The sequence below is a fragment of the Pleurodeles waltl genome, chromosome 6 (genome assembly GCF_031143425.1).
Source record: "Pleurodeles waltl isolate 20211129_DDA chromosome 6, aPleWal1.hap1.20221129, whole genome shotgun sequence".
Lineage (NCBI taxonomy): Eukaryota > Metazoa > Chordata > Amphibia > Caudata > Salamandridae > Pleurodeles > Pleurodeles waltl.
This window is the reverse complement of record NC_090445.1, coordinates 971103511-971131131: the sequence shown is the minus strand read 5'-3', so window position 1 is coordinate 971131131 and position 27621 is coordinate 971103511. Positions and strand designations below refer to the sequence as shown.

Here is a 27621-nt window from a genome sequence, read left to right as displayed (position 1 = left end):
CTTGAAGACCGAGGAAGAGCAAGAACGAATAACTAGTCATTTAGGAATCGAAGCCATTTTAGTGCCCCAAATCTGTGCACTAAAATCCCATTCCGATGTCATGCTTTGTCTGCTTGAGCATTTCACTTTGGATTTATAAGCGGGCTGTCAGAATTTCAGCACTATTTCCTTAGGAAGAATCAAAGTTCTAATGCTGAAGTCTTTCAAACACTCGAGCTTTCCTGCTACGGACTCCGAGTGATGTAGGTTAGTGGGATCTTTAGTCTGGAAGTTTGTGATTCTCTGTATACTCTCACACACTGCCTGCTGTACTATGACAACCGTTCAGGGCGCCAGAAAGTGTCAGTATGTTACAGGACTAATGCAGGAGAGAACTGATGGAGAGAGCGCAGTCACATGAGCAGTACTAGATGCTTGCATTCTAATGCTTGCGCCCTTTGGGACAAAGTGGCTGCGTCGGGATGTGTTGCGTGACTGCTGTGAGATGTTCTATTTCCAGAATGCATCGCACAATAGGATGCATTTTAATCTCATCTGCACCAAACAATGATAGTTCAGTTTTGTTTAAACTGCGGTCACATGTTTTCATCCGCTCTGAATTTAGTATGAATTTGACATTAGAAAATAATCTGCATGTAATAAATGCTTATGTATGTTTTAACATCTTCAAAAAGAGAGGACTTTATAGTTAAACTTGAGGAGAATTGTATTGCTCTGGCATTTGCATGGAGCTTTCTACTCCGCTTGTGAGGCCTAAAGCACTTTTAAATTGTTGATTAATTAGCTACTCCATATTTGTTTTCTTATGTAGCACTTCATGTACTGTATTGTGTTTTTTAAGGATGTACTATAATAGCGCACTGCAATCAAAAAATGAATCCCGAGAACATACCTCAAGTATGTGTGGGGGATATGTGTTCGAATCACAACATGTTTGGCCACTACATCCCCATCCCACTAACTCCCATTCTTAAATTCCATGCTCAACCCTACTGCACCATTAACTCAAAACAAGCACCTGCATAGCCAGTAGGTCGCACCTTTTGGGACTTACTGGTTTTGCCAATGGATTTTAGTCATGCTGAATAACATACCTTATACTGTGCAGCACAGCTAAAGAATTAAAAAAATAACTTTTGACACAAATGGGCGCCTCATTTTGTAGGCGTGTGCAACTACAAAATGGCACAGGTGTTTTTTTGTTAATTTTTAGTTACCAATCTAAGTTGAATCGGAAACTGAACAAAAATTGGGGCAGGAAAGCGGGGGGGCATGGAAGGGCAGGGAAGCAAAACAGTGGACGGGGTTGGGTAAAGTAGCAACAAAGGGGAGAGAAAGACCACGGGGTCAGGGAAGCACACCGCCAGATGAAGCAACATGGGAGCACAAACACACGGGCTGAGATAGGTCAACACAGAGAAATTTGGAGCAGAGAAGAACATGGTGAGACAGAGCAACACAGAGATTGCAGGGGGTAACACAGGGGATGGAAATAACACAGGAGGGACAGAGAAGCACATGACGAGACAGCAACATGGAAACCAGCAATGGGAGAAAAGAAGCACATGGCAAGCCTAGCAACCCGGAGACATGGGGCAGAGAAGCACACAAGGGAGACAGCAGGAAAACTCATCTACTCTCATAGTGTTTAACTAACAGGAAAAAAGATGCACCAAAATATGAGCAGTGTAACAACACAGTAATGCATCCATGAACCAGGAGAGGGAAAAACTCACAATGGGGAGGTAAGGCCCACACAAACCATCAACTATGAAGTAAGCAAATGAGAGTGACAATCAAGCCAACCAATGGTACACTATGGAATAGCTTTAAACCTACTGTAAGCAAAAGAAAATGTCTCGCCAAAGAGAGCACACTTTTTAATTTGCAAGGAAATTCACTCTTCTATCACTAATGGATATATATATGTGCTGAGTCTTGCAAGTAATTTTGGTACCAGGAATCCTGGTGTTGGAGGATTAGTGGGCTGGCCCTCAGGACTCGTGCACTATTAATACACACCAACTATTGATAAGATTGAATGAAAAGGTGCGGCAATAATCACCTCAGCCCCTTTGTTATATTGTTAGAAATATATATATATATATATATATATATCAATTTACAAGGGTATTGTGAGCAAGGCTACGGCCGAAACGTGTCAATAAAATAAGATTATATATATATATTAACACAGTGTACAGCTTTTATCAGCTACAGCATGGTGTGTAGGAAAAATCTCTTCATGTAGTGCATTGCTATAGCATCTATCTAAACCAGGGTTCTCTAATGCTGGTCTTGGAGGGCCGGATCCATGCCAGTTTGTTAGCATATCCACATTTAGATAAATAAATGTAGTTATCTTAAAAATCTGGCATGGATCTGGCCCTTCAGGACCGACATTGGAGAACACTGATCTAAACAATACATAGCCATGGAAGTCAACAACGAACGCTACTTTTTAAGCAGGGGGGCGTACAGTTCCCCTTAACACTGTAAGGCCCAGCATCAACACTTATATACAAGTTTATTTACCACACAGAGGTGATATACAATCTTGTGGTGTGCATTTGGGTATTTCCATGAAGTAGATTACAGTATGCATCACCCACGGTTGATCAAGGTGCAACTTCCTGCAGGCTAGGGGCCAGATTTATGAAAAAGCATTGCAGCAAGTCACTTTGCTCCACTGCACTGTGTCACTTGGAAAGGGCAGGAATGCACCGTATTTGAGGAATATGGTGCATTCCTATGCTTCCTTCTGTGCTGGTGCACAATGGACCGCTACAGCCAATGCAGTCACTCTTGCACCGTGGTGCAAGGGTGTCTGCATTGCATGCAAGATTGTTTTTGTGAAGGAAGGGGCACTTTCCTGCAAAAAACAATCCTGCAAGGCTTTTTCCTCTTTTTATGAGTGCTGCAGAATGCAGCACATAGAAAGAGGAAAAACAAGGATAAATATATTTCTCCTTGTTCGCCTCACCAGGGGAGGTGTAGGATTTTGGCACATCCTCAGGTTTACCGGGATTTGTAAATCTGGGTTTGCCTCAAAATCCATGGGTGTTGCATGGGAACAGCTACTGTAATGCCTATGGAACGCCTCCCTTGGACAGAGTAAGGCAATACAGTGATTTGCACTGCCTTGCCTTACTCCATATCTATGAGGCCATTCAAAACAACTCAAAGTGGCTCTGTGTGGCCTCATAGTTATTACTACAAGGAATGTGCCGCCGTTGCATCACAAAAATGATGTAACGGCGGTGCCAGGGGGTCATAAATATGCACCTAAGTTTGTAAATGCAGAATATATGGCATTTATTATATTTAGGTTGAAGAAGTTAGATACTGTGTTCAAGTTGGTCTATTATCATTGTTCCATTTAAGGTCTTGCAGAATGGTATTCCAGCTGGTTAGTATTATTGGTTTATTGCGTTGCTTGCATTGTCTTCCTAGGACCTGGATTTCTGTGTCAGCCTCTTTAATTAATTTATGTCTCCACATTTCCAAGAGTGGCAGAGAGTTTGATTTCCAGTTTTGGGTTATCAGTCACTTGCCTGGAATGACTACCAGGTCTATGAACTTCGTTTCTTATTTGTATATTTTTGGTCATGGGCAGAAACGGAGCAAGAAGGCCTTCAGGTTTGGGCCTTGTATGATGTTTGTTACTTCATCAATAGTATAAATTACTCCCTACCAAAAAGGACTGAGGGCAACAAAGCCTCTTATGTCAAACTTAATGGTGGGCCCAAGTCGAGTATCCTGTCAGAATAATCTATGACCCCACAGAGATAAAATGTCTGATGGTAGCAAGAACTACCAAAGAAGTTATTGTGTGCAACTACTTCAGATGCCAAAGACCATGGTGAAGCCTACCTTGGCTCCATGACTTCCCTGACAAGAGTCCCTCCAAGCCCCGCCCAGACCCTATGACTCTGTCAGTGCTTTTGTATCCCTCCCTGGTCTAGTCGCACAGCAGACTAATGCATTGACTGTCAGGATTTGTGTTAGACTCCATGGCCTCAAAGTTTCAGATTACAGTGGGTCCACTCTACCTTTCATTCTCCCTAGGTTGATAAAATAAGTACCTGTGTGTTGGGTAACAATAAACATCTGTTTCCGTTAATAGAATTCCTCCGAGATGAACATGTGCGCTACAAATACAGTTATGTGAAATGTTGTTTGTCAATCTTTCTTAATTAATTCCGCCTATCTTAAATGTGTGCTTGTTTAATATGAATATGTATGCCACTTTGTGGTTATGGATAGTATTCATTTCCACTAAAAACGTGTTTTTCTTTGCTTACTTTGCTTATAACTTTGAAGCCATTTGATGAATCATCAAGAACTTCCCAATCAAAAAACAGAATTCACAAAATTTCCGCATGTGACGTTTTGTGAAAATCCATCTGGGGTGAAGGATGAGGGGAGGGGCAAAAAGTTATATTTTCCTATTTTAATTTCCATAGGAAACTTTGTTTTATGCTGCAACATGTGCTGCTAAACATAATTACATCAAAAGTGGCATGAACCCAAATTTACTTAGAGGTGTATTTTCTTGTTTTGCAGTAAAACCATTAAGTACTTGTTTTTATAAATGTGTGTTACAAAGAGGTGTTCGGTGGACTTCATAAAGCTAATGAGAGAAATATGTTCCTGTAATTTCAGCCTTAATTTGTAGTTCCGGATCCTCGAATTTTCCAAGGATAAAACATTTGAATAAATCCAAGTCTAAAGGAGTGAGCATTTAGGCCTTCGCCCATGGAGTACTTGGGGATCAAGGGAATCTGATTGTTTGGCAACAAGTGAAATCGGAAATCTTTTTACTGCTTACGCCATTGCAGGCTTCCAAACAGTAAAGCTGCATCCTGAAAACAGGGCCAAAGGAATTACAATGGGGTTAGGGGAGAATACCCTGACCACAAAGAGGATGATTCCTACTGGGGCACTTGCTCCTTCTTCTCCAAAAAATCCTCACCTTTTCTTGTGGGAATTGACAGTAAATTCTGAAATTGTTTTTAAAAATCAATATTCTTTTTTTGTAAATCCTGAATAAAGGTTGGCAATGCAACTATTCATGGCAGAGACCATGCACAATAAAAACTGTGTATACCACAGCCAAAGGCCATGCGAAACAGGCTTTGGGCCAGTCATCCACAGAAGTTTGGGCACCGATCCTTGCCTTGTGGTCAACCTCCACTACACACAGCATCGTAAAAGACACCCTTTAAAAAACAAAGTTAAAGTAAATTTATGGCTACAAAGTGAAACCAAATATCCCTTTAAAGTGTACAGTTATAGTTAACCACACAAACCATAACTCTTTTCAGCATTAAAACCATAGCTCTCCCACCGAAGACACCTCAATATATTTATAACAATAAATAAGAGAATTTATTAACTCTCCATTAATACCAACACATATCCAAACAAATGGCATCATACTCATATTGATGTCATCCATAATGTCAATGATAAGGTCATGGACTGATTTGCATATGGCTGGGCCCAAACTGGGGTGGCATGGTGCACAAAACAAATGAAGGATTAAACCCAGGTCTTTGTGACTGGTGGTGAATGTTTGCATTGTTCAGCATTCCATTCATCATTGGTTCTTGTTGCCTTTCTCGCCTCAAGTGGGAAGGTTATGCCTAGACGTGGGTCCCTTGCTCACTGCGCCACTATATTTAAGCTAGCCTTGCTGGTGAAGGGTGGTACCCTGAAACCGGTCCCAGGATGCTTGTTTCCGGTCCATAAAGGACCTGGCCTGGCAGTTTGGGCTGGACAGTTCCCATGGGGAACAGAGTCAAGACTGATTTGCAAATGGTTGGGTCCAAACTGGTGTGGCGTGGTGGGCAAAAAAAGATGGATTAAACCCAGATCTTTGTGACTGGGGATGAATGTTTGCATTGTTCACCATCCCGTCCATCATCTATTCTTTTTGCCAAGGTCATATTTAATGTCACCAGTCATGATATCCATATCATATAAAATGTCATCTGTCAACAGCAGTATTATGGATGATGTCAACAGCCATTTTGGTAGTGATGTAGTCGATGATGTTATTTGAGATGTTATCAATTATGCCATTTAACATGGCACGAGTGAAGTAGTATGTGAGATCATAAGCAGTGCCTGATGGTGTCACAAATTATGGTTAGTTTATTGAACCATAACCAGCGAAATTCAGCTCTTTGTAGGAATTGTCTTGTAACCATGAATTTTATTTGCATGGAATTGTGCTCCTCAATGGTGGATTTACAGCAAATGTAGCCCCTACTTAGCATATCCAGTCAAGGGCTAGCATGCCAAATTTCATGTAATTCCCTGCAGCAGAAATAAAAAGTTATGTCAGAAGTCTAAAAATATGTGTTTTCCCATTGGACATTTTGCTCAAGGCTGCAGCAAAAGCCACAGAACAGATTTAAACAAACTGCATGTAGTAGAACTTTACTCAGAAACATACTTTTGTAGGTTTGATGTAAATTCATTTAGTATTTTTCAAGCTATTAACGCTTGAAAAAGGTGCCAGGTGGATTAAAAGGGTTAACAGTTTTTCATAAGTTGACAGTTGAAAAGACAATTGGTTTGCTTTTAACTTTAGCAATGTTGCAAACGCTTAGCAGCTTAGTATATTAAGCTCACTTTTGCTATTTTGAACTTCATGCAGATTCATCAAGGGGTGGTCCGTTGAAAAAGTGTGGGCAAATAAAGTGTTAATTTGTTAATAAATTTGGCACTGTATGGGGAATCAGCACAAGATTTAGCAAAAGTGTAAAATAATTAGATTTACATTTATGTGCCAATACATCCAAGGGGCATAGATACTGGGGTGGGGGTGGGGAAGGGCAATACAATGTTAATTTTCTAATAACCTTGAGTCAGTTTAACGTATATGCATGATATGCGTCATTAAGATAGAATGTTACACCCAATGCAGGCATTTCATTTTTTGTGCAGATACAATACATGAGAAGCAAGTTAAACAGAGAAGGCTAAAACATTTTTGATTTGCTAATAACTTTGGCATCATCTGATGAATCTGAAAGATATTTGGCACAGTCTTAGCATTTTAGCTAACTCTTAGTGTTCTCATTTTCATGCAGGTCCACCAAAGGGGGTGACATTTAAAAGGGAGGGTCAAAGAAGTAAATTAAGGAATTTAGCACAGTTTGATTAAACCACTAATATTTTGGCAGATGTTTAGCAGGTTTCACTTTCGTTAGTACATCAAGCTTTGAGCAAATCCAGCAAAGGGGGGATAATATGGAAGGGTCGATAGATATTCAATTTACTAACAACTTTGCTGCTGTTTGATGAATTTGTATGGAATTTGTCAGACAGTTTGCAAATTAAGCTCAATTTAAGAATATCTGTCTTCATGTAAATTAGACAGAGGGTCACGGTTAAAGAGGTGGGTCAAAGAGGCAAAGACCAACGCATGCAGTACAAAGCCCAAGGCCTTGCTTTAAGCTGGCTTTCTGCCATGGGGCTTGGGCATCTCCTTCTTCTGGGCATAGAAGGGATAGTCTGCCTGCAGTCAAACCCTGCTACGCACAGCTGAAGGCAGTACATTGCGGATGAATACAGTACAACATAAATAAACCAATGAAATCCACTGAAAAAGAACATGCAAAGGTTAGTTCCAAAGGTTCATCTGACACAAACCCGGCATCAGTTATGGTGTGCATATAATAAAGTGGCGGTAGCTACTCTGTGGTTATATAGTTAAGATTCCCAGAGAAAGGAATTACTTTTTGCTTTCTAATATCTTTGCTACTTTTTACCAAATTTCCACAAAACTTTACAGACCTATTGACTTATCGACTTTGGCCGATGGCGCAAAGTTTCACAGTGATTCGTTGAGGGGTGCAAATAGAAATTGGGGCTCTAAAACATGTTTTCCACCAATGCATTTCCCATAGCCTAGATAGTACTCGGATGTAGCAACAAAACAGCTGAATTAATTTTCATGAAATTTTGCAGGAATATAGATGATGGTGTGTAAATGATCCTTTTTGCTTTTCATGAAATCCCTTCAGTTGTTTTATAGTAGTAAGTGACAAAACCTTAGTGATATATTCTGCTGCAGTATACTGCGGTACCTGGTAAGGGCAAAACACAATTTAATTGCCTATTCGCTGCCATTACAAATAGAAAAGGCATCCATGTTGTTTTGAGCACACTTTGTGTGTGTTCTGTGTTTCACTACAAAATCTGCACAAAGACTAGTTATTTCCATGTCTAGGAAGACATGAGGTATTTGATCTAAGTTGGGATAAGTAAGAAAAATTACTTTTTTAAATGGATATGTTTTAACAAAAATCTTATGAAGTATTGTGGTACTACCTTGAGAGTACCATGGTACTAAACAAATGTTGAAAAAATATATATATACCGCTGCTCTCTAAATCACTGTACTGTACACCACTGTACTATAGGTCACTGCACTCTGTGCCACTCCACTGTGCGCTAAGGTACTCTGCACCAATGTACTCTACGCCATTGTACTGTATGTCACTACACTCTATGCCACTGCACTTCAACCTTTACTATGCACAGCTTATTCCCTCTCATATTACATCACTTATACTATGTGGAATCACAGCATTCATAATAACACTTCTAAAATATCAAATGACATCATTTGTGAGAAGACTGTGCATGGCAGAGTGGCAAGTTATCGATAATGCAGTGTGGCTAGCGGGTTGACAACACTGTGTATGGAGGTGTGCGAGTTATAGTAATCTGAAGGTGGTGAGTTAACTATACATTTAAGTTATAACTATAACTTTTGCATTTCTAATATTTCTGAAGCTTAAGTTTGGTTTGTATAGAAAGAATAAATAAAGTTATAGTAATTTGAGGGTGGTGCGTAAACTATAAATTTAAGGTATAACTACAATTTTAGAATGTTTAATGTTTGTGTTTTTTATGATTTTTTTGTATAGAAAGAACAAAGTAATTTTTTCTACGTACAACTAAACTTTAACCTTTAGCTTTTCATTGAATAAATATGTATATATAGAAAAGAAATAGATAGATAGATAGATAAAGAGTAAGAGAGCGATAGATACAGAGTGGAATATACTATTACCAATGTTGAGTGGTAAAGCCTCCAGTGGGTCATGATAACCCATGCCTCCCTCAACAATAGTAATAAAAAACACAGTACACTCTATGCACCTGCTTATATAGGTTATGCTATGGTATATTTTTCATGTGTGTGTGGTTTTTTTAAAATGGTATTTAACCAAAAGCAGGATACAAGGTCTTACATTGTGTGCAGTAAGGTAAAATGACATTAAAAAGGCCTATGTAAAGCCATTGTAACATGCACTCTTAGCAGTTTATTTGTGCAATTGTGACTATACTGTTTTAATAATATTGAATTTGGCCTTTGCATTGTAATAACAAATATGTGACTATTCTTTCATAAGTACAGTTGTTCTCCATAATGTGTTATTGGGCCACATTTATTTTCAATACCATGGCATTGATAACATGTATACAGATGTGCTGCATGTAATATGTTATTACCATGATCAAATGTGGAGAGTGGCACTGACGAGTGATGAAGCCTAGAGTAGGTCTTGATGCCCCTTCCCTCCTAAAGCAATGGTATTAGCATATTACACAATGCAGTTGTGCATTCATGTGTACGCCATGGTGCTTTGCCCTGCACAGTTATAAACAATTTCACCAGGTCCAGGATAAAAGGGGTTAAAGGAGATATAAACATTTCACTGAACAGGCCATATGACCTCAATAAAGGCATGTTTATTAGCACAGTTGCTGCGAATAACATGATTATTTGGGCCATATTTATCTTCACTAGTATGGAGCATGGTAGTATCTCAGCTCCCTCCTGGAGGCTGCCACCAGGAGGCTCAGTCAGCTGAACACTGTTGATAAACCAGCAGTGATCTACAGGTTTGAATGCTGGCAAGTCCCCATCAGCCTCCATTCTTCCAAACCTTACTAAATTGGCTAATAGCAATTCCTGTAAATTACAGCACTTAGAAAAGGTAGAAATGTGGCATGAAAAGAGAATTAAAAACCAAATGATTATCTACACCCATGCAGGCATACTGTAAAAGAGGCCACATGAGAATATTATTTGGATGGAAGTAGTACTTTAAATTGGCAGATACTGTCAGGTACTGAGTACCTGCACTTTGTTAATTTGAGAAGCAGAGTACCTTCTCTTCTCAGCAGAGGTCCAATACTTTTAACGGGAGAGTAGGCACTTCTCTAGAGCAAACAGGTGCTCTGGCATAATGAGTACTCGCACTTATGCATTTACATTTCAAGCACTGGATGTCAGGATCATCACTGACAACATATGCACCACCGCTGACATCTTACACTTGTGGGAAGCAAATTCATTTCACACAATCTTATCACATGCGACCAGGGGAGGCTCCTCCATTAAGGCAGAGGAGCGTTGCCCCCCCCCCCCCCCCCCCCAGCCAGCAACAGCAGCTGCAAAACCTTTTCAGGAAAACAATAATAAACTGCACTCCCCTCCGAGCGCATGTGTGTTTGGACGGCCGTCTCAGCCAGCCAAACACACATACGCAGTAGGCTGTATGCAGCCCAGCAACATGGATGGGCACTCCCAGCCAATCCTGATGCTGCGCTAAGCAGTGTCAGGGTGGGCCTCAGGGTAGGCTGGGAGTCCGGGCCTGCAGCTAGAGTGACAAGCGACAGAGGAGCTGCGGCAACGGGAGAGGTAAGTTTTTTTCTTTTTTAAATGTCCCATCCCCGCTCCCCCTGCGCACGTCACACCCATCCCTTTAAAGAGCTGCGAGCCGTGACTGCACCTGTTTGTCACTGAGCTGCCCTTTAAATGTATGTCAGTCGCAGGCCCTGGCTCCCATTTAATGCAAGAGAATCATTGTTAAAACTAATACAATCCTAAACCCACTTCATCAGAAAATATACAACTGTGTTCTTAGGTAGCAGCAACACAACCTGTGTTATACAAAACTATAAATACCAACCTGTACTGGACTCAGCCTCAAATTCACTCCACTAATCAGCACAGTGGTCAGAAGAACTAACTTCCAACTCTCCTGCCTCCAGAATATACACCGATCCTTCAGAACACCATAAAGCGATATATGCACACTCCTTATGGCCTGACTGGATTATTGTAACCTGGCCCAAAGAGACTACTGTCATGCTGAAAAGAGCCACAATCAGGCAGCCCGGATGTACCTGCGCCTATTGGAACTGGACTGTACTAAACCAGTTTTGAAAGCTCTCCATCGGCTCCCAGTGGAGTTCATGGTACAACTCAAACACTGAATTGTGAGAAATAAATACTTGTACGAAGGTCCTGAATTTCTTCAGACATTGGCAAGCTACTATGCTTCAGGCAGTAACCTGTGATCACCCTCGACCCGTGTGATTCAATAAGAATCTAAAGTACAGTTGAAGATCCTTGAGAGGTCCTGGACCTAAACTATTCAACAGCTTCAACCATCTAATCCGATTGGAGTCTTTTAGTTCAGGAAAACACTTGAAAACAAAACTTTTTACCCAGGCTTTCACAACTGTGGCCACCATGGGAGCGACTGGGGAGAGTTAGATCCAGCATCCCCAAAAATCAGCTTGAACCCTAACTGTAATGTATTCAGACCTTACGTTTACATGTTTTGTTGCTTTGATACAAGCACTTTGAATGGCCAATGGTGCTGTGCATGGCTTTTTAACACACAAATGCCCGCAAGGTGCTGATTTTGTGGGTATTAAAATGACTTTGCGTGGCTACCCCTGCCCAATAGTTATAGTCTTCTTCCCACTAATAACCCTGACTAACTCATGTCCAAGGGCCACCAAGTCAGCAGACAATGCCCATGCGGAATCAATTTCTGAACAGAAATCCCGTTTCTGTCAACTAGGTTTCCCTTCTGCGTGGAAAATGCACTTTTTACTTAAGGGAACCCTATAAGGTAACAGCTGGTGAATTGTAACTAGGAGTGAAAGGGACTACTTCGAGTATCTGAGATAGGAACGCTGATGAGGATGTGTCCCAGTGCGTTTGAGGTTCTTCTGAACCTGATCATATGTGAAAAATGCTGCCAGCTAAACCACTCTAACTTCTGGGTGGTGGTTGTAATGAGAGGTTTCAGAGGAAGTGACGAGTGAAGCAGAATGCCTTTGGGAGCTACGACGGTGGGCTGGGTCATCCAGGGGTTTCTTATGCCGCATCCCTTTTTCCTACGCTTGGTTGTTGCTATTTGTTTCCTGTTTTGACTGACACTCCGAAATTTGAAACACCGGAAGGTAAATACATTTCTGAGATCACACAACTTTGGTCGAGCGGGGAATCTGAGATTAAATCACAGGTCTGCTTCCAAAAGGCGTACAGGTGGCTATCACGTCACATCTCGTGCACTGTAAAGCAGAGGAAGGGGTTTTTAGGTCATGTTTTGCATTGTTGCAAAAAAAAAAATAATCAAGAACATTTTGCTGCTCCCTCACTAGGAAAAATAAAAAAATCGTTCCATTGAATTTTTTTACACCAGAGCCAAAAACAGAGTATATTGATTTCCATTATTATAACAACTAGTAAATAAAGGAGAACATTATGTTTCTGTTTTTAAAATGTGAAAGACTGAACGAAGGGTTAAGCAAACTTGCTCAATCTCTGTGTTCAGATTTTAAAGTGATTTTATGTACTGGGTTTTGTTGCAACAATATGAATTTAGGTAGAAGTGACTCATAAGCAACAAGCAGCACACATAGGGGGTGATTATGACCTTGGCGGACGGCGGAGGCCGTCCGCCAAGGTACCGCCGACAAATGACCGCACCGCGGGCCATTCAAACATTTCCTCTGGGCCGGCGGGCGCTCTCCAAAAGAGCGCCCGCCGGCCCAGAGGAAATGCCCCTGCAACGAGGACGCCGGCTCAGAATTGAGCCGGCGTAGTTGCAGGGGTGCGACGGGTGCAGTTTGCACCCGTCGCGTATTTCAGTGTCTGCATTGCAGACACTGAAATACACAGTGGGGCCCTCTTACGGGGGCCCCTGCAGTGCCCATGCCATTGGCATGGGCACTGCAGGGGCCCCCAGGGGCCCCGCGGCACCCCCTACCGCCATCCTGTTCCTGGCGGGAGACCCGCCAGGAACAGGATGGCGGTAGGGGGTGTCAGAATCCCCATGGCGGCGGAGCGCGCTCCGCCGCCATGGAGGATTCCCCCGAGCAGCGGGAAGTCGGCGGGAGACCGCCGACTTTCCGCTTCTGACCGCGGCTGAACCGCCGCGGTCAGAATGCTTGTGGGAGCACCGCCAGCCTGTTGGCGGTGCTCCTGTGGTCGGTGGCCCTGGCGGCCACCGGCCGCCAGGGTCAGAATGACCCCCATAGTGCTTTCTCGAAATATTACCTAATTTGTGTAGTTGTGAAAACATTTTTATTATTTAATATGCAATCTGACTAGATGTGTATTTGCTACATTTCCTGCTACCTACGCAAAATAGCGCAAAATGGACTTGCTCCTTCTTTGGGTAAGTGCTAAGTTTAGGCAGTGTGCCCTGCAAGTAACGCATATTTGCTCTGTCTGTCCTAGCAGACGTCCCTCTCCCCTTTCCTCGTTCTAACTATGTGAGGTGTTTTGGCGCCTCTTCTGACAGGCTTTCTTCTGCCTTGAAATCAGTGGTGTAACACAAGCCCCCTCAGTGCGGGGGTGGGGAACAGGCTCCTGGTGGCCCCCTCAGCAAAAGTGGTAGGTGGTGGGCCGGGGAGAGGGGGCTCTACCATGTGCTTTGCAGGCCCCTCCCTTCAAGTTTCCTTATGCCACTGCTAAACATGTGAGGTTCTCACACCCCTTCAGACAAGCTTTCTGCTGCTGTACCAAGTGAGGTGTTCATGCACCTCTTCAGACAGGCTTCTGCTGCTGTACCATGTGAGGTGTTCATGCACCTCTTCAGACAGGCTTCTGCTGCTGTACCAAGTTAGGTGTTCATGCACCTCTTCAGACAGGCTTCTGCTGCTGTGCCATGTGAGGTGTTCATGCACCTCTTCAGACAGGCTTCTGCTGCTGTGCCATGTGAGGTGTTCATGCATCTCTTCAGGCAGGCTTCTGCTGCTGTACCATGTGAGGTTCTTGTGTCTCTTCTGATAGGCTTCTGCTGCTGTACCATGCAAGGTTCTTGCACCTATTCAGGCAGGCTTACTGCTCCCTTACCATGAAAGGTGTTCTTGCACCTCTTCAAACCCGCTTTCTGCTCCTGTACCATTTGAGGTGATCTTGTACCTCTTCAGACAGGCTTTCTGCTCCCTTACCATGTGAGGTTCTTGAGCCTCTTCTGACAGGCTTTCCTCTCCCTTAACGTGTGGGGTTCTTGCACCTCCTCAAGTAGACTTTCTGCTCCCTTACCATGAAAAGTGTCCTTGCACCCCTTCAAACCTGCTTTCTGCTCCCGTACCATGTGAGGTGTTCTTGCACCTTTTGAGATAGGCTTTCCGCTCCTGTACCTGGTGACGTTCTTGCACCTCTTCTGACAGCCTTTCCTCTCCCTTAACATGTGAGGTTCTTGTGCCTCTTCAGACAGGCTTACTGTTTGCTTACCATGTGAGATGTTTTTGAACCTCTGCAAACCCACTTTCTGCTCCCTTACCAGTGAGGTGTTCTTTCACTTTCACCTTTTTTAGACAAGCTGTCTGCTCTCTTACCATGTGAAGTGTTCTTTCACCTATTCAGGCAAGCTTTCTGCTCTCTTACCATGTGAAGTGTTCTTTCACCTCTCCGGGCAATCTTTATGCTCGCTTACCATGTGAGATGTTCTTGCACCTCTTCTTTCTACTCCCTAACTTGTGAAAAACAATGTTTTCTGCCTGACTGTTTGGCCCTTCTTTTACCAGAGAACTATAAATTTATCACCCAAACTATTCCTATTATAACTGTTTCTTGAGACAGCGTTGACGTGACTTCCTCCTCCTTCACTCGCTCTCTGCTGGGACCACCCTCCTGTGTAGTCCTCCTTGCATTGACCTCCTTTTTAGCCACCTCAAGAGGCTTTTTTTTCTATCACCTTATTTCCTAAAGTGTTTGTTAGTGCCCATTCCTCCACCTCGTGTCAATCTTTTCCAGTCACACCCTCTTACCTGTACAGACGAGCTGAAGGTAGGCAGGTTATATATGGCACTTGGGTAGGGAAAGGATCTTAGCAAAAGGCTAGAAAAAGTTTCTTTATTACTGACTAGGCAGCTGAGAGCTTGTCTCAGGAAGTGAGGGAACACCTGCTGGGGTGACAAGGTGAAAAATGAATCACAGTAATGAGATTACTGACACAGATCACATGGACAGAAGGGTGCAGTGAAGACAGTGGAGCCCCTACCTTCCGTAGTCCGCTGAAGGGGATGTCCAAGGGCAGGCAGAAGAGGTTCTCCACAAGCTGCTCAAACGTCTTGGCAAGGTCCTGGAGCTCATGCTCCCCCAGGCGGAGTCCCAACAGGGTGCGGGCAGCAATGCGGAAGGTGAGGGCCTTAGTCGCTGAGTATGCGGACACAGAGCCCGGCTCCTCACACCAGCCCCGCAGCTCAGTGGCCACAGCCTCCTGGATCCGGGGAATGTAGCTCTCCAAGGCAGAGGCACTGAACACCCGGGCCATGACCTATGGAGGTGGTGAGATGTGAAGAAAAGTTAGATAAAGCGCGAGTAAGTGTGAGCATGAGCTGGACAGTTAGAAGCAGAGACAAAAGTGAGTTGGGTGGGGAGTTAGAGAAAACTGAAAGTTGTTTTGGGAGACAAGCCAATGTGAGGTGAGGAAAGTGAAGAATTATATTAGAATACAGGTAGAAGGACACAAGGAATACAGAGGCAGGTGAAGAGGGGACGAAACAGTGAGTTGACAAACGAGTTACATGGGGGAGAGTTAAATATGGATAGAAGGCAAGGTTAGAAAGGGAGGCAGAAAATGTAAGTGAGGAGACGGAACAAATTGAAGACAGGAGGGTGAGACGAGGAGACGGGAGGGTGAGATAAGGAGACAGGAGTGTGAGAAGAGGAGACCGAAGGGTAGGATGAGGAGACAAGAAGGTGGAATGCGGAAACCGGAGGGTGAGATGAAGAGACCAGACGCTAAAATGGGGAGACATCAAAAGGAACAAAAAGAGATGGGGGAAGTAATATGAGGAGATGGGAGACAAATATGAGAACACAGGAGAGTCGGATCAGGACATGGAAGAGTTAGATAAGAATACTGGGCAGCGATAGATGAGGAGACATGGAAAAGCAATATGTATAATAAGGAGGATTAGATGAGGAGATAGAGGATAGTTAGATGAGGAGACAGAGGATAGTTAGATGAGGAGATAGAGGATAGTTAGATGAGGAAATAGAGGATAGTTAGATGAGGAGATAGGAGTGATTTAAATGGGGATACAGAAAGGCTACAAAGTGACAAGGGAGAGTTAACTTAGGAAAAGGAGAGTTAACTGAAAACAAAGCAGAGCTAGATGAGGAGATAGGAGACTTAATGTGATTTGGCAAAGCTAGAAACGGGTCTGGAAAAAGTAATGTGGCAAATAAGAGAATGACATGAGGAATCAGGAGAGTTAGGTGAGAAGATGGGGAGTTAGATGAAAAGATGGGTTAGTTAGGTAAGGAGACATTGCAGGGTCAGATGAGGAGACACAGGAAGTTGCACTAGGAGAATGAGAATTCGGTGATGAGATGGGAAAGTCTTTTAAGAAGAAGTGTTCGACTAATCGGATGAGCCACAACATTTAAATGAGATGGGAGTTAGATAAGGAGAAAGGGTAGAGAGAGATTAGAAGACGGAGAGAGTTAGGTGGGGAGTCAGGGGACAATGCAAACGTGAATTAGATGGAGTGGCGAGTCAGCTAAAGAGAGAGCAGAGACTTAAGGAAAGAGTTGGATGAGGAGAGCAATGAGTCACTTGCGGAGCGAGCTGGGGCGTGTGATACAATGTGAGTGAGAGTTGGATATGTAGGCAGGGGAGCGTTGAATGAGGCTATAGTAGGAATTCACACTACTTCAAAAAGAGGGCGGGAGAAGGTTTTGTAAGGTTACTTCATCTTCCCCGGCTCCTGTACTATAACAGAGAGGGCGCCTCCCAAAGTGAACCCCTGTTAGTCCTATTTCCAGACCAGTAAAGGGAAAGGGAAATAAAAAGTATTTTGAAAAAGGACTCTCACCCGGACTTCTCTGTGGCGTGATTCATCATGGAGTCCGGTACCTCTAGAGTTACCAAGCAAGCTGAACCCCAGTTTTGCAGGGAGCACTTTTATGTAAACTTTTTTTTCACAAACTTGCAAGATCTGGATAACGGGTAAAAGCACCTAGAGGTGATCCCCTATTGGCTTTCATCTTGGGATACCTTTGGCAATTTAAAACAAAGATGGGTGTATTTGGGGCATTCTATAGCCGAACATGCTCTGTCCCACGTGTTTCAGCTGTTCTTCTCTGCCCATGGGGTTATCAAACTTTTGTTAGCATCACTGTGATCCCTTGCAATTTTTGTAAAAGGTCCACTCGTGGTGTGAACACTTTTTACCACTCAGCAGTGATCTCCATGCAGGCTCTTCACGCACAGTTGCACAGTGCCATCCCCACATCTGGGAGGTCTAGAAGCCGGATGCCTGGATGTTACCAAGCGTCCAATTCTATGGAAATAGGAGACAGAGACATGTTCATAGACAACGTACTTTATGTGACCATCCCACACTCTATGAATTAGTGCAAGTCTCAATGTGCCCCACTCTTAGTGATGAGATTTGCTTAATTCACTGGGAGGAAGGGCTCTCCCTGCTCAGTCTAGTTTTCATTGGTACCGAGTTGTCCCTCAGTCGTGCTTATACTGTGTATGTTCACTCTGCGTGAACACCAATATACTTTGTTCTGGTATGTAAGAAACATGTCATGTATGTGGAACTCAGGCAGAGTGAACACGCAAAGGAGAAGCACAACACAGTAACAACTAGATCGAGCATGGGGCGGAGGGTCGTCCTCCCAGCAAATCAAAAAGTATCACTAAGTTTAGAGCATTGAGAATGACACTAATGTACAGAGCGTGCAGTGGGTCACATATACGAAGTATGTGGCATATGGAAATGTCTCTGTATAGTAAATAGCAATGGCTGCTGCTTCCCTTTCCACAGGATTGGACTCTTGGTAATATTCGGGCATCCAAATATGCACCCTTCCAGAGCGAGCGTGGGGGCCACTGCTGAGGGGTCTCTGTGCAGTAATCATTAGGAGAACTCAAGTGATCGCGGTGGTGCTGACGAAGGCCGGGGAACCCAACAGGCAGAGCAGAAGTGGCTGAAACATGCTGACCCTGCCCGCAGGAGTACAGAGCGCTCCAAATGTGAGTACCTTTACTCCTATAATCCCGTTCAGCAGCTGTCCTCTCTTCATTCTACCCGTGAAACTCTCTTGCCCCTGACCCCGCTCTGCTTTCACCCGCCCCCCACATCTCAGTCCTTGCCTGACTCCTTTCACATTTGCCTCTCCGCGCTCTCATCTGACTCGTTCCCGGTGCTCTAAAGGGGAGGAAACTCAGTCACGCACCGAGGACGGAGATGAGGATAGCGCCGATGCCGGAGTGGACACTCAGGTGAGGAGATGGTCGAAAGTCTGGTATTTTCAACCGCGGCTCACACCAGCAGTATGAGCGAGAGCCGTCTGGTACCTGCAAAAACACTGCTTTACAAGAGAAGAGCAGACCCCAGAGCTCGCTGTCAGCTCGTCTGCGCATCTGCCTACTGGGTGGACCTGCCACGGGAGCGCTGCGACGTGGCGGACCCCGGGTGCAGCGCTAGCCTGTCGCGCAGGGAAGGAGCATCTCCAGGGGCGCCTTCCCCTTCCAGTGAGAGCCACCCAGTGCCGGCAGCATCCCGGGACAGGCTCACCCCTCGGGGGAGGGACCCTGGCTGCGTCAGAGGTGCGATGGGTGCACTAAACTCACGCGGGGCGAGCTGCCAGTATCCAGCAGGGCACCTGCCCGGTGTGTGCTTCACACACCCCAGAGGTGTGCGTCTAGGACGAGCCTGGGCTGGGCATCCTCCCCCACGGAGGGGCGCTCTCTAGGGCCTGACAGGCGAGGCCCCGAGTCTGGACCGGATCACACGGGACTGGGGCCACTTCTAGGCTGTCCCATCCTCTGCTGTAAAGCCAGCCCCCCTCGGAGGCCCCGCTAACTCCCGCCCGGGACTTTGCGGGGTCACTCTGTGGGCCCCCTACCCAATCTAGAGCCTTCTCTGGACCGTGCAGCACATTCCCACCGCCGAACCCTAACTCCCGGACTGCGACAGACCCCATCGCACCCTCTCCCTAACACCGGGAGCCTCCTGCAAGACAGACAGACAGACACCCACCCCCGCGACTCACCTTCCTCCTCTGCCGGTGCCCGTCGCCCACACAGTTGACCAGGGTGTGGGGGCCCAGGATGATCTGGGTGCTCTGCGGCCACTGGCTGCTCACCAGGTTGTGCTCCCCCAGCAGCAGCCTGCGCACGTTCTCCGCCCCCGTCACCCGCACCACCGGCCTCCCCAGCAGGTGAGTCTTGAAGACGTTGCCGAACTTCCCTCTCCGGGAGCTGTGGAAATCCGAGCCCTGCGGAGACAAGCACAGTGATGCGTCGGAGGCTTCTGGGCGCTCGCTCTGGCCTGCGCTGGGCATCTCCAGACACCTCACCGGGACTTCTGTCGCGCACCCGGGCTATCTGCAGTACACAGTAGTGTTCCAGTCACTTACCTGGGGCACGTGCGTTGCTAAGATTGCCTGCGCCCCCGCCCCCCTCGCGGTGGCACGTACCTTCCAGACAACCACCCCTGAGGCGTGCGTGGGATAAAGAGAGTATTCCGGGCAGTCGCCTGGCATGTGCGGGGCACAAGACGCCTCCAGGCACCCCCTTAGGCATGTGTGAGGCTGCTGAGGTTTTCAGGCACTCACTCGCTCGATGAACTGCTGTGGGCGGCATGTGAGATACATCAGGGTCCCCTCCCCTCCCCCCCCCCCCACCCCCCCCCCACCCCCACACACACCCCTCCCACCATCCGCCCCGGGGCACGTGTGGGACAAAGGGGTTATTCCAGGCACTCGCCGAGGGTCCTCCTGTACACGGCATGTAGTCGTGGTGAGGGGGCAGGAGGTTTGAAGGGAGGTTTCAGGAGTGATGTGAGGGGCGATATTACATTTAGACACTTTCAAACCTTACACATTTGCAGCAGTAAATGGAATATTAAGGATCTGCCCTACGGCAGTACACTCTTGCGCCTACGACTAACTCAACTCATGATGAGCTATACTGTTCGAAATGGCATAGGTAATTACCGATCGTGCAAGAAGTATGTACTAATTAAGCACTGAACCCCAGCTCCGCTTCAGACAACTTATACAAAGTTTGGAATCTACAGAAAATATCTATACATTTATGAAATTATCAGAACAGTGACGCTTAGGGTTAACAGGGGCAGTAATTGAACATTTCACAACTTCATGCTGCACTCTCACTGCACGGAATGCGCCGATATCACCCAAAGCGTTTTCAGTATTAGCGCTCTGAAGGCAGCGCTTTACAAACACATTTATGAAATACACGTCATTCTATAGAGAACCCTTGGCCCATGGAAATGCCCTGCAGCCGCCCTTACCTGTACGAGCCAGTGTAGGGTCTCCCCGAAGAAGGGCCAGCCCATGGACCCCCTGGGGAGCGGCAGGGGGCACTCCCTGTCCCTGGTCCTGCTCCACCTCAGCACCCAGAGCTGGTGGGACAGAGCCAGGAGCAGCAGCAGCGACAGCACCGAGGTGGCGGCGCCTTCGAACAGGGACACGTAGTTGATCTCGAGGAGGAACATGCTGAGCGACGGGCCAGGGGATGGATGAAGCTTCAGGCGCGGGCGAGGAGCTCACACTGGCCCCTCTCTCAGCCGACGGGCCTAGCCCGGGAACAGTCACTCTATGTCCGAGGAGAGGCTTTGTGCTGGGGCGGTGGTCCTGGTGGCACCGGAAGGGGTCAGGTGGGAGGCGATGTTTCTTCTCTCAGGTGAAGGGCTCCGACGGGGAACCGGAGCTGTTCTCTCAGGGGGATGGCGCGGGCTGGGCACCGGTGGTTCCTCTCCCAGGGAAGTAGCTTTTCACGGGAGGCAATGGCTCTTTTGCGTGCGAAGGCTTTAAAGTGGGCATCGGTAGCTCTTCTGCCAGGCGGAGGGCATGGAGAGGGCATCAGCAGCTCCGCTGCCAGGTGAGTGTCTGCAGAAGAACCAGGCAAGATGCTCGCAGCTACTTAACGGGGGTCGCCGAGGGGGAGGCACCGGGCACTTCCAGTCAGCATCACAGGTATGAGGTCTCTGCAGAGAAAAGGATGAAGAACACCGGTAAATGAACCAACGAAGTGAGCCAAAGAAACAAGACCCCAATTTGCCCCGAAGTGGCACATTTGCAAAGTAACTTTGAAGGAAGGCGACAGCCAAGGCGTTCTGCACACTGGGGAAGCAGCGCACAGAGAAACGCAGATTTAGACATCGAGTATTCGTCGCAAACAGGGCAGGCGTGGATTATTCAGCCACAACCCACCGTAGCTGGGGAGACCTGCGATTGTGTGCATTTGAAGTGCTGACTTGTGCCCCTGGGAGAGCTTCGGTCACAATAATGCGCTGCGCGTGTATTCACACTGGGTGAGCGATAGTGAAAAGAGCACAGGCTGGCATCTTAGGATAGAGCCCTGTTTGCTTCACACACCATGCGGTACGAATCTCAGTCCTTGTAAGCGAATGCGTTCTTTCAAAATGTATTCAGTGCCGCGAACGCAGGTTTTACATAAATGTGTGCAGTGAATCATGCGAGGCGAGGGTCGGGAGCGGGCATTGCATGTGCGAGATTTAAATCCGCACGTCTCCCCTGTCCGATTTATATCTATATGTATTTAGCGAATGCACGAGCGAGAGATTTAAAAGGTTGCAGCAATGTATATGTAATATGTAAATCGGTGCATGTACGGCATTTAAAACGGCGTAGTGAATACGTGAGTGAAATTTACATGGGCAACCAACGCATGTGCATGATTTAATCCGGAGCAGCGCTATATCACTTGGCGCCCAGAAGGGATGTTATACATTGCACTAGACTCAGAGGCACGTGCTCGTGGACTGCAACAGCACACGCAGCTGCAACAGGTTCAAGAAGTTCATCTGAACTTTGCAAATGTCAGTTACCCTGACGGTCTGCGCGGGAGAAGCAGTCACCGCTTCAGCTGCCAGGCCGGGGAACCCCGTGTTTGCCCTCACCGAGGAAGGGGCGCTGCTCTCACAGGTGCTGCAGAGGAAGGATGCCCAGAGACAGGGCGAGAACATCCATCCAGGAAAGTGCACGCGAGAGAGACAGGAGAGGAAAGACAGAGAGAGCAAATACTTATAGACAGATTGAGCGACACGTGGGAAGAAGAGGCCGAGGTGTGGACCAAGTTAATGAAAATGAGGACAAGAGTAAGGAAGAGAGAGAAAAGGATGGAGCGAGGCGAACCGAGAGACAGAACGATAGAAGCAGAGACCAAAGGCGAGAGGGATGCCTGACTCACCAAGGCGGGAAAGAGTCCGGCTCCAGGGGTCCGCGGGGCAGGCTGCGCCCTCAGAACTCTGCCAGTCTCCCTTTGTTTAAGTTTCCCCGTCTTTGGCAAATTCGTAGATATATATCGGCGCTCTATAGGGTGCCCCTTCAGAGGGGATGACGCGCCTCCTGCATATTTAAGGAGTCTGGAGTGGGATGTGATTGGAGGTGGCGGGCTGGGGTATTGAAGGCAGGAGCGTCTGGGCTGAGGAGAGGGCTGCAGTGACAGGAGGTGGGGGCTGGGCCTACAGCACGACCCCCCTTCAGGCAGGTAACCAATGGCGGCCCGGCTGCAGGCTTACATGCACCCTGCCCCATCAGCCCTTCCCCTTCACAACCAGGTCTTGCCCGGAAAAACTAAGAGGACCTGCAGGGCGCAAACTGGAGTTTAGTGGTGCATCGGGACTTGACGGGAAATCCACCGAAGTACTGGCAACTCTTTACAAACGTATACTTTTATGCATGTGAATATATGTGTAAACGCACACACGGGCCGAGGACGGACGCAGAGAGACACCCTACTGGCCAGACAGACTTCTACACGCCGCCCGCTGCTGTCTCATCCTGACTGGACAGAACCCAGTCACGTCTGGTGAGCCGAAGGGTCTACGACGCCAAAGTCTCCGGACGGGATTGGCTCAAACCCCAGAACCCGACCCCGGCTGCACTTCAGAGCTTGCACCCGAGGCTCTTGGCCTAGTTTTACGAAAGTGTGTAAAAGCTAAAAACCAACCTAACTGTAAATAAAACACAACGAACTACGGACCTGGTTCTGAGACCATTTACGTGGTGCAGTAATTTATCGCTCAGAATAAATACCGTATTGGAATTAAAATGTTCTAATATAATGAGCGACACAATGAATACCGTATTCGAATTAAACGGTTTAAATAAAGGGAGAGGCACAACGAATAATGTATTAGAATTAAAATGTTTTAAAAATAAAGAGAGGCGCAATGGATGACGAGTTTCTCAACAGAATGTATCAGTAATGGTTATAAGAGTATTTTATAGGTCTGGATTCTGAGAGACCCTATTGCTTTCCCTCTAAATCATAGACTATACACCGGTAGCAGGGCTTTTGGTCAGCCGGCTTCGCAGTTGGTCAGCTAAATTGTCATAGACATTTTGCATCCGCCCACCAGAGCCCAGGGCGGGGGGACAGGCCACTGTGCCCACTGCCTGGCTCACCCCGAGTGACTGCAAAAAGCCTAGGCAGTTCTCGTAGCCGCCTTAATAGTTGATTTCGTTTTCATCGAAAGTTGGTTCACAGTGTAATATTTACATTTGTTTTCTTTATACTCAGTTTAAATACCGAATGTTTATTGCTCCTCCGCCACTTTTTAAACTTCATGTTCTAAAGGGCCCGAGAACCCTGGTAAGATTGCAGGTTCGAGGTACTTATTTAGAAGGTGAGTCATTTGTGTCTACTTCACAAAAATAATAAAAGGGAGAGTGCAAGGCTTCAAGTTTAAAAACATTCCTAGTAAAACTGAGCAGTGGTGAATGTTTTATAAAGGTAATATTTGTATTGCAAGCATAAAGCAGTCACGTTTATGTGGGGGCATTTTGTTTTGCTTTCCTTTTTATTATTTTTGTGGCATATGCTTACAATTAAATAAAATTAAAAAACATCAGTCTAGCTTGCCAAGACCCGATACGCTGGCTATGCCAATGCTTGTTTATTATTTGTGTGTCACACAACTGTTTCATGGAACAATTACGAATATAAAAATCACAGCAGCAGGAATGTAATGCATGTGCCTTTCTTTCGAAAGGGAAGACAACGAACCACTGCAGACGGATGGTAGTTGCTTATGGCTATATACATGTTAACTATGAAGTTTTACAGTCGGGTTTCTGTTTAATAATTCACTAACATATGTTTAAAAAACGAAATTCACGTGAAATGATGGTCACAAAAACTACCAACCCCCCTGAAATTGCCATTTCGGATTCCCTATTGACAGCGTGCCACCTTTCACTGCTTAATGTCTTACACATGACGTCACTGAATATATCTCAAATGGTATCACTGATGACATTACTGATGAGGTCACGACACCGCTGTTGTAGCCACTCACGATGTCACAGAAGGGTTGTACGGTGGCATCAAAGCAGGCCATATCATGACCCATCCTCTGCCCTGCACCGTTGCAGGGGTCCGTGAGTTTCTTTTACCCACCTGTACCACAACCGTAAGGCTGATAATCTGCAGCTTCGGGTTTGGGCTCCGGCAGCAGAGCTCGGAAACACGGTAGCCATTGCCCGGTGAAGCCTCCGAGCCCTCCTGTTTGTGCTCAGCACATGCCACACCAGCGCTATGCGCTGCAAGGACAGTCCAGTACATCAACACTGCTCCCCCGTATTAACTGTGCACAGACTGTTGGTATATTTTATTGTTTTAGACGTATACAGCGAGATCTTTAGTTGTTTCGTGGTGTTGCTTGATTGCACACTCTCAGCATCACATAATTACATCATCAATGACGTGATGTTGCTAATGATGTAATTGCTGTTGCTACATGGGATCTCATCAGTGATGTATGTGGTATTTCTATATCACAAGCCTAGCCATAGGGAGAGACGCGCTGCAGGGTGATGGCATTTGCGCTGGAATCAGTGATTTCATCCATGTAATAGGAGACGTCATGAGCAGGGAATGGCTGGATCGTGAATTATGGCACATGCCATTAGCTGTAATTGTTCAAACTCAGAGGCTTTCTGGACTTGTGTCAAACATATTTTCACTAAAAAAACAAAGATTAAAGTGACATTATGATATCCTCAGTTATAGTTACCTGAAGTAACTGCAGCTCATACCACGAACAGTGTTCTCATCCATGTATTAATTTCAGATGTCATCAATGATGTTATCAATGATGCCATAGAATAGCGATTATTAACACCTGGTCTGCGGAACCCCGTGGGTCCATGACGCCTACTCATGCTGCCCACGATTGTTTAAAGAATTAAATATAAATAAAGTACATATTCATACAAAGCAACTTTGAAAATAGAAACTACAGTTTGAAATTTCCCATTAAAATTGAAATGCGATTTTGGTATATTTGTTTTGGAATTAAATACAGTATTTCATAACTGTGCATTGGTATGATGTATAATAGTCGCTGTATTTGTGTGCATTGGTTTGAAGTTTAAATCTAAGCAATTTCTTCAGAGCAGGCCCTGGGCTACGTGTAGTGATTCACTGGGGGTATACAGACGTCAAGAGCCTAAGACCCGCAAAGAGTCAGAACACCAACATATAAAAGGCAGGTCTATAGGTTTCATTAAAAAGTGACCACACTATGTGACTTATAACCATAATCCAACACGCATGCAATGAAAACAAATAATTGGCATATTTATGTTAAAGGATTTTTATTGAAAATAATTATGTGCGTGAGTCTTTCTTACCACAGTAAAGGTCATAAAATGGATCCACAATGCCAGTCACATGGGTACCCTCATTCCAGCTGAAGAGGATACAGCGCCAGCTCGGAGTGCTTTAGAAAAGGATTGTAAGCTCTCCTGGGGCCATGTATTCAATGCCCGAGGATACCAGCACCAAGAGTTTTTGAAAATGTTTCTAAGGAGGCTACAGTTCTCCTTGGAGCCCCTAACAATATTTAAAAAATGCTTAGTGGAGCTCCTGCCCCTTTTTTGGGGCACTACAGGATCCTAAAACCTCTAGTAAAAAGCCCTCTTAGGGCATTACGGGGCGCTCTCCGGTGAGAGCAGTGAATATGAAATGAGAAACCACTCTGCACACTCTGCTCATTTCATGTTATGTTTGGTTATTTTAATCATTTTTTTTTTTTTAAGTTGGGTGCTTTGGACCCACCGAGGGAGCTCACCTATTTTACTAAAGATTGGGGTTGGAGGTGGGGAGGCCCAAGGCCCTGTGGCTCCACTTCTAACTCCCATCCTGGGTGCCGGGAGGATTCAGAAATTTCTTTTTTTTGTTTTTCATGGGTGCCCCGTCCCACCTGGGGCCCCCACAATATTTTCAGTTGTTGAGGGTGCCCACAGTCCCACCTGCTGCCCAAATAAATATATGATGGGCCTAGGTGGTGGGATCCCCAGGACCAATAAATGGCTCAGTGAGGGTATCCATAGGCTACCCTCTCCTGTTACAAATAATACGTCAATGGCCTGTGCCCTAGCCCACCTCAATGGGATTCAGATTTTTTTTTTTTTTAATGTTACCCCGGTACAAAACAAATATATAAATTTGATTTTGGCCTTCCATCGTGGTCCCCGCAAACCCCCTCAAGGTGTTTGTTTTTCAGGACAGGGCTTCGAGTCCTAAAATGCCAACCAAATTTCTTTGTTGATGTGAGGCAGCCAATCAGATTTAATCTTTTGATCTGGCAGTCCCATAATTCTACCACATCCTGAAATGTCTACACATTTTGAACTGTAATTTCTCAAAAGCCACTGAAGAGATTTATACCAACCACAAAAAGCACTCTTACCGAGTGACACCCTAGCTTTCTGCCAAATTTGGTGTAATTCTGTTCTGTTGTTTTTGATGTAGCACTGATCAAAATTCCTATGTGAAAAACGTGTTTTGGGATCCCCCTTTTTATCTCGGAGCTGCATTGGATGATTTTTTTTGTTGTTGTAAAGTTTCATAAAGACTCCGCAAACTGCGCCAAAGTTATTAGCAAAACAAAAAATTAATTTCCTATGGAAATACAGTGTTAATCAGAACTTCACAGTGGCACCTGCCACAGTGTAATATATAAACATAAGTGAATATTTGACAAATCCCCATTACATTTTCAGACATTTTTTGAGTATAGTCATAGGGTTACAGCAAGTTTCAAGCAGAGAAGGGTGGTCAAGTTGAAAGCGGAGGGCAAAATGTTTTCACATGAAAATAACTTTGGCCCTGTTTAAAGTATCTGCACGAAGTTTGGTATGCAAACTACATCTCACACGCCAATAGCACCTATAACAGTCCGATATTTTGGTGGAGAGTTCCACCGAACTCTCCACCACTTACATGTTGGGCTTCACAGCAACGATTTAATTTC

At 45.5% G+C, this 27621-nt stretch overlaps 1 protein-coding gene across 2 annotated transcripts in view; it reads right to left on the bottom strand.

The window, feature by feature from the left end:
* Positions 1–22635, bottom strand: part of CYP26C1 (cytochrome P450 family 26 subfamily C member 1) — a 66093-nt gene extending 43458 nt beyond the window's left edge. The window contains exons 1-4 of one of the 2 annotated variants that reach the window (XM_069239816.1): positions 22548–22635; positions 20626–21321; positions 19361–19585; positions 15345–15620 (exon numbers count right to left, since the gene is read on the bottom strand). In XM_069239816.1, the coding sequence (XP_069095917.1) occupies positions 15345–15620; positions 19361–19585; positions 20626–20829 (705 nt within the window). In that variant the 5' untranslated portion in view covers positions 20830–21321; positions 22548–22635. Of the gene's footprint in view, positions 1–15344; positions 15621–19360; positions 19586–19786; positions 19934–20625; positions 21322–22547 lie in introns of those variants that run through there. The other variant, XM_069239817.1, reaches the window with a different exon arrangement.
* Positions 22636–27621: the final 4986 nt, after the last annotated feature.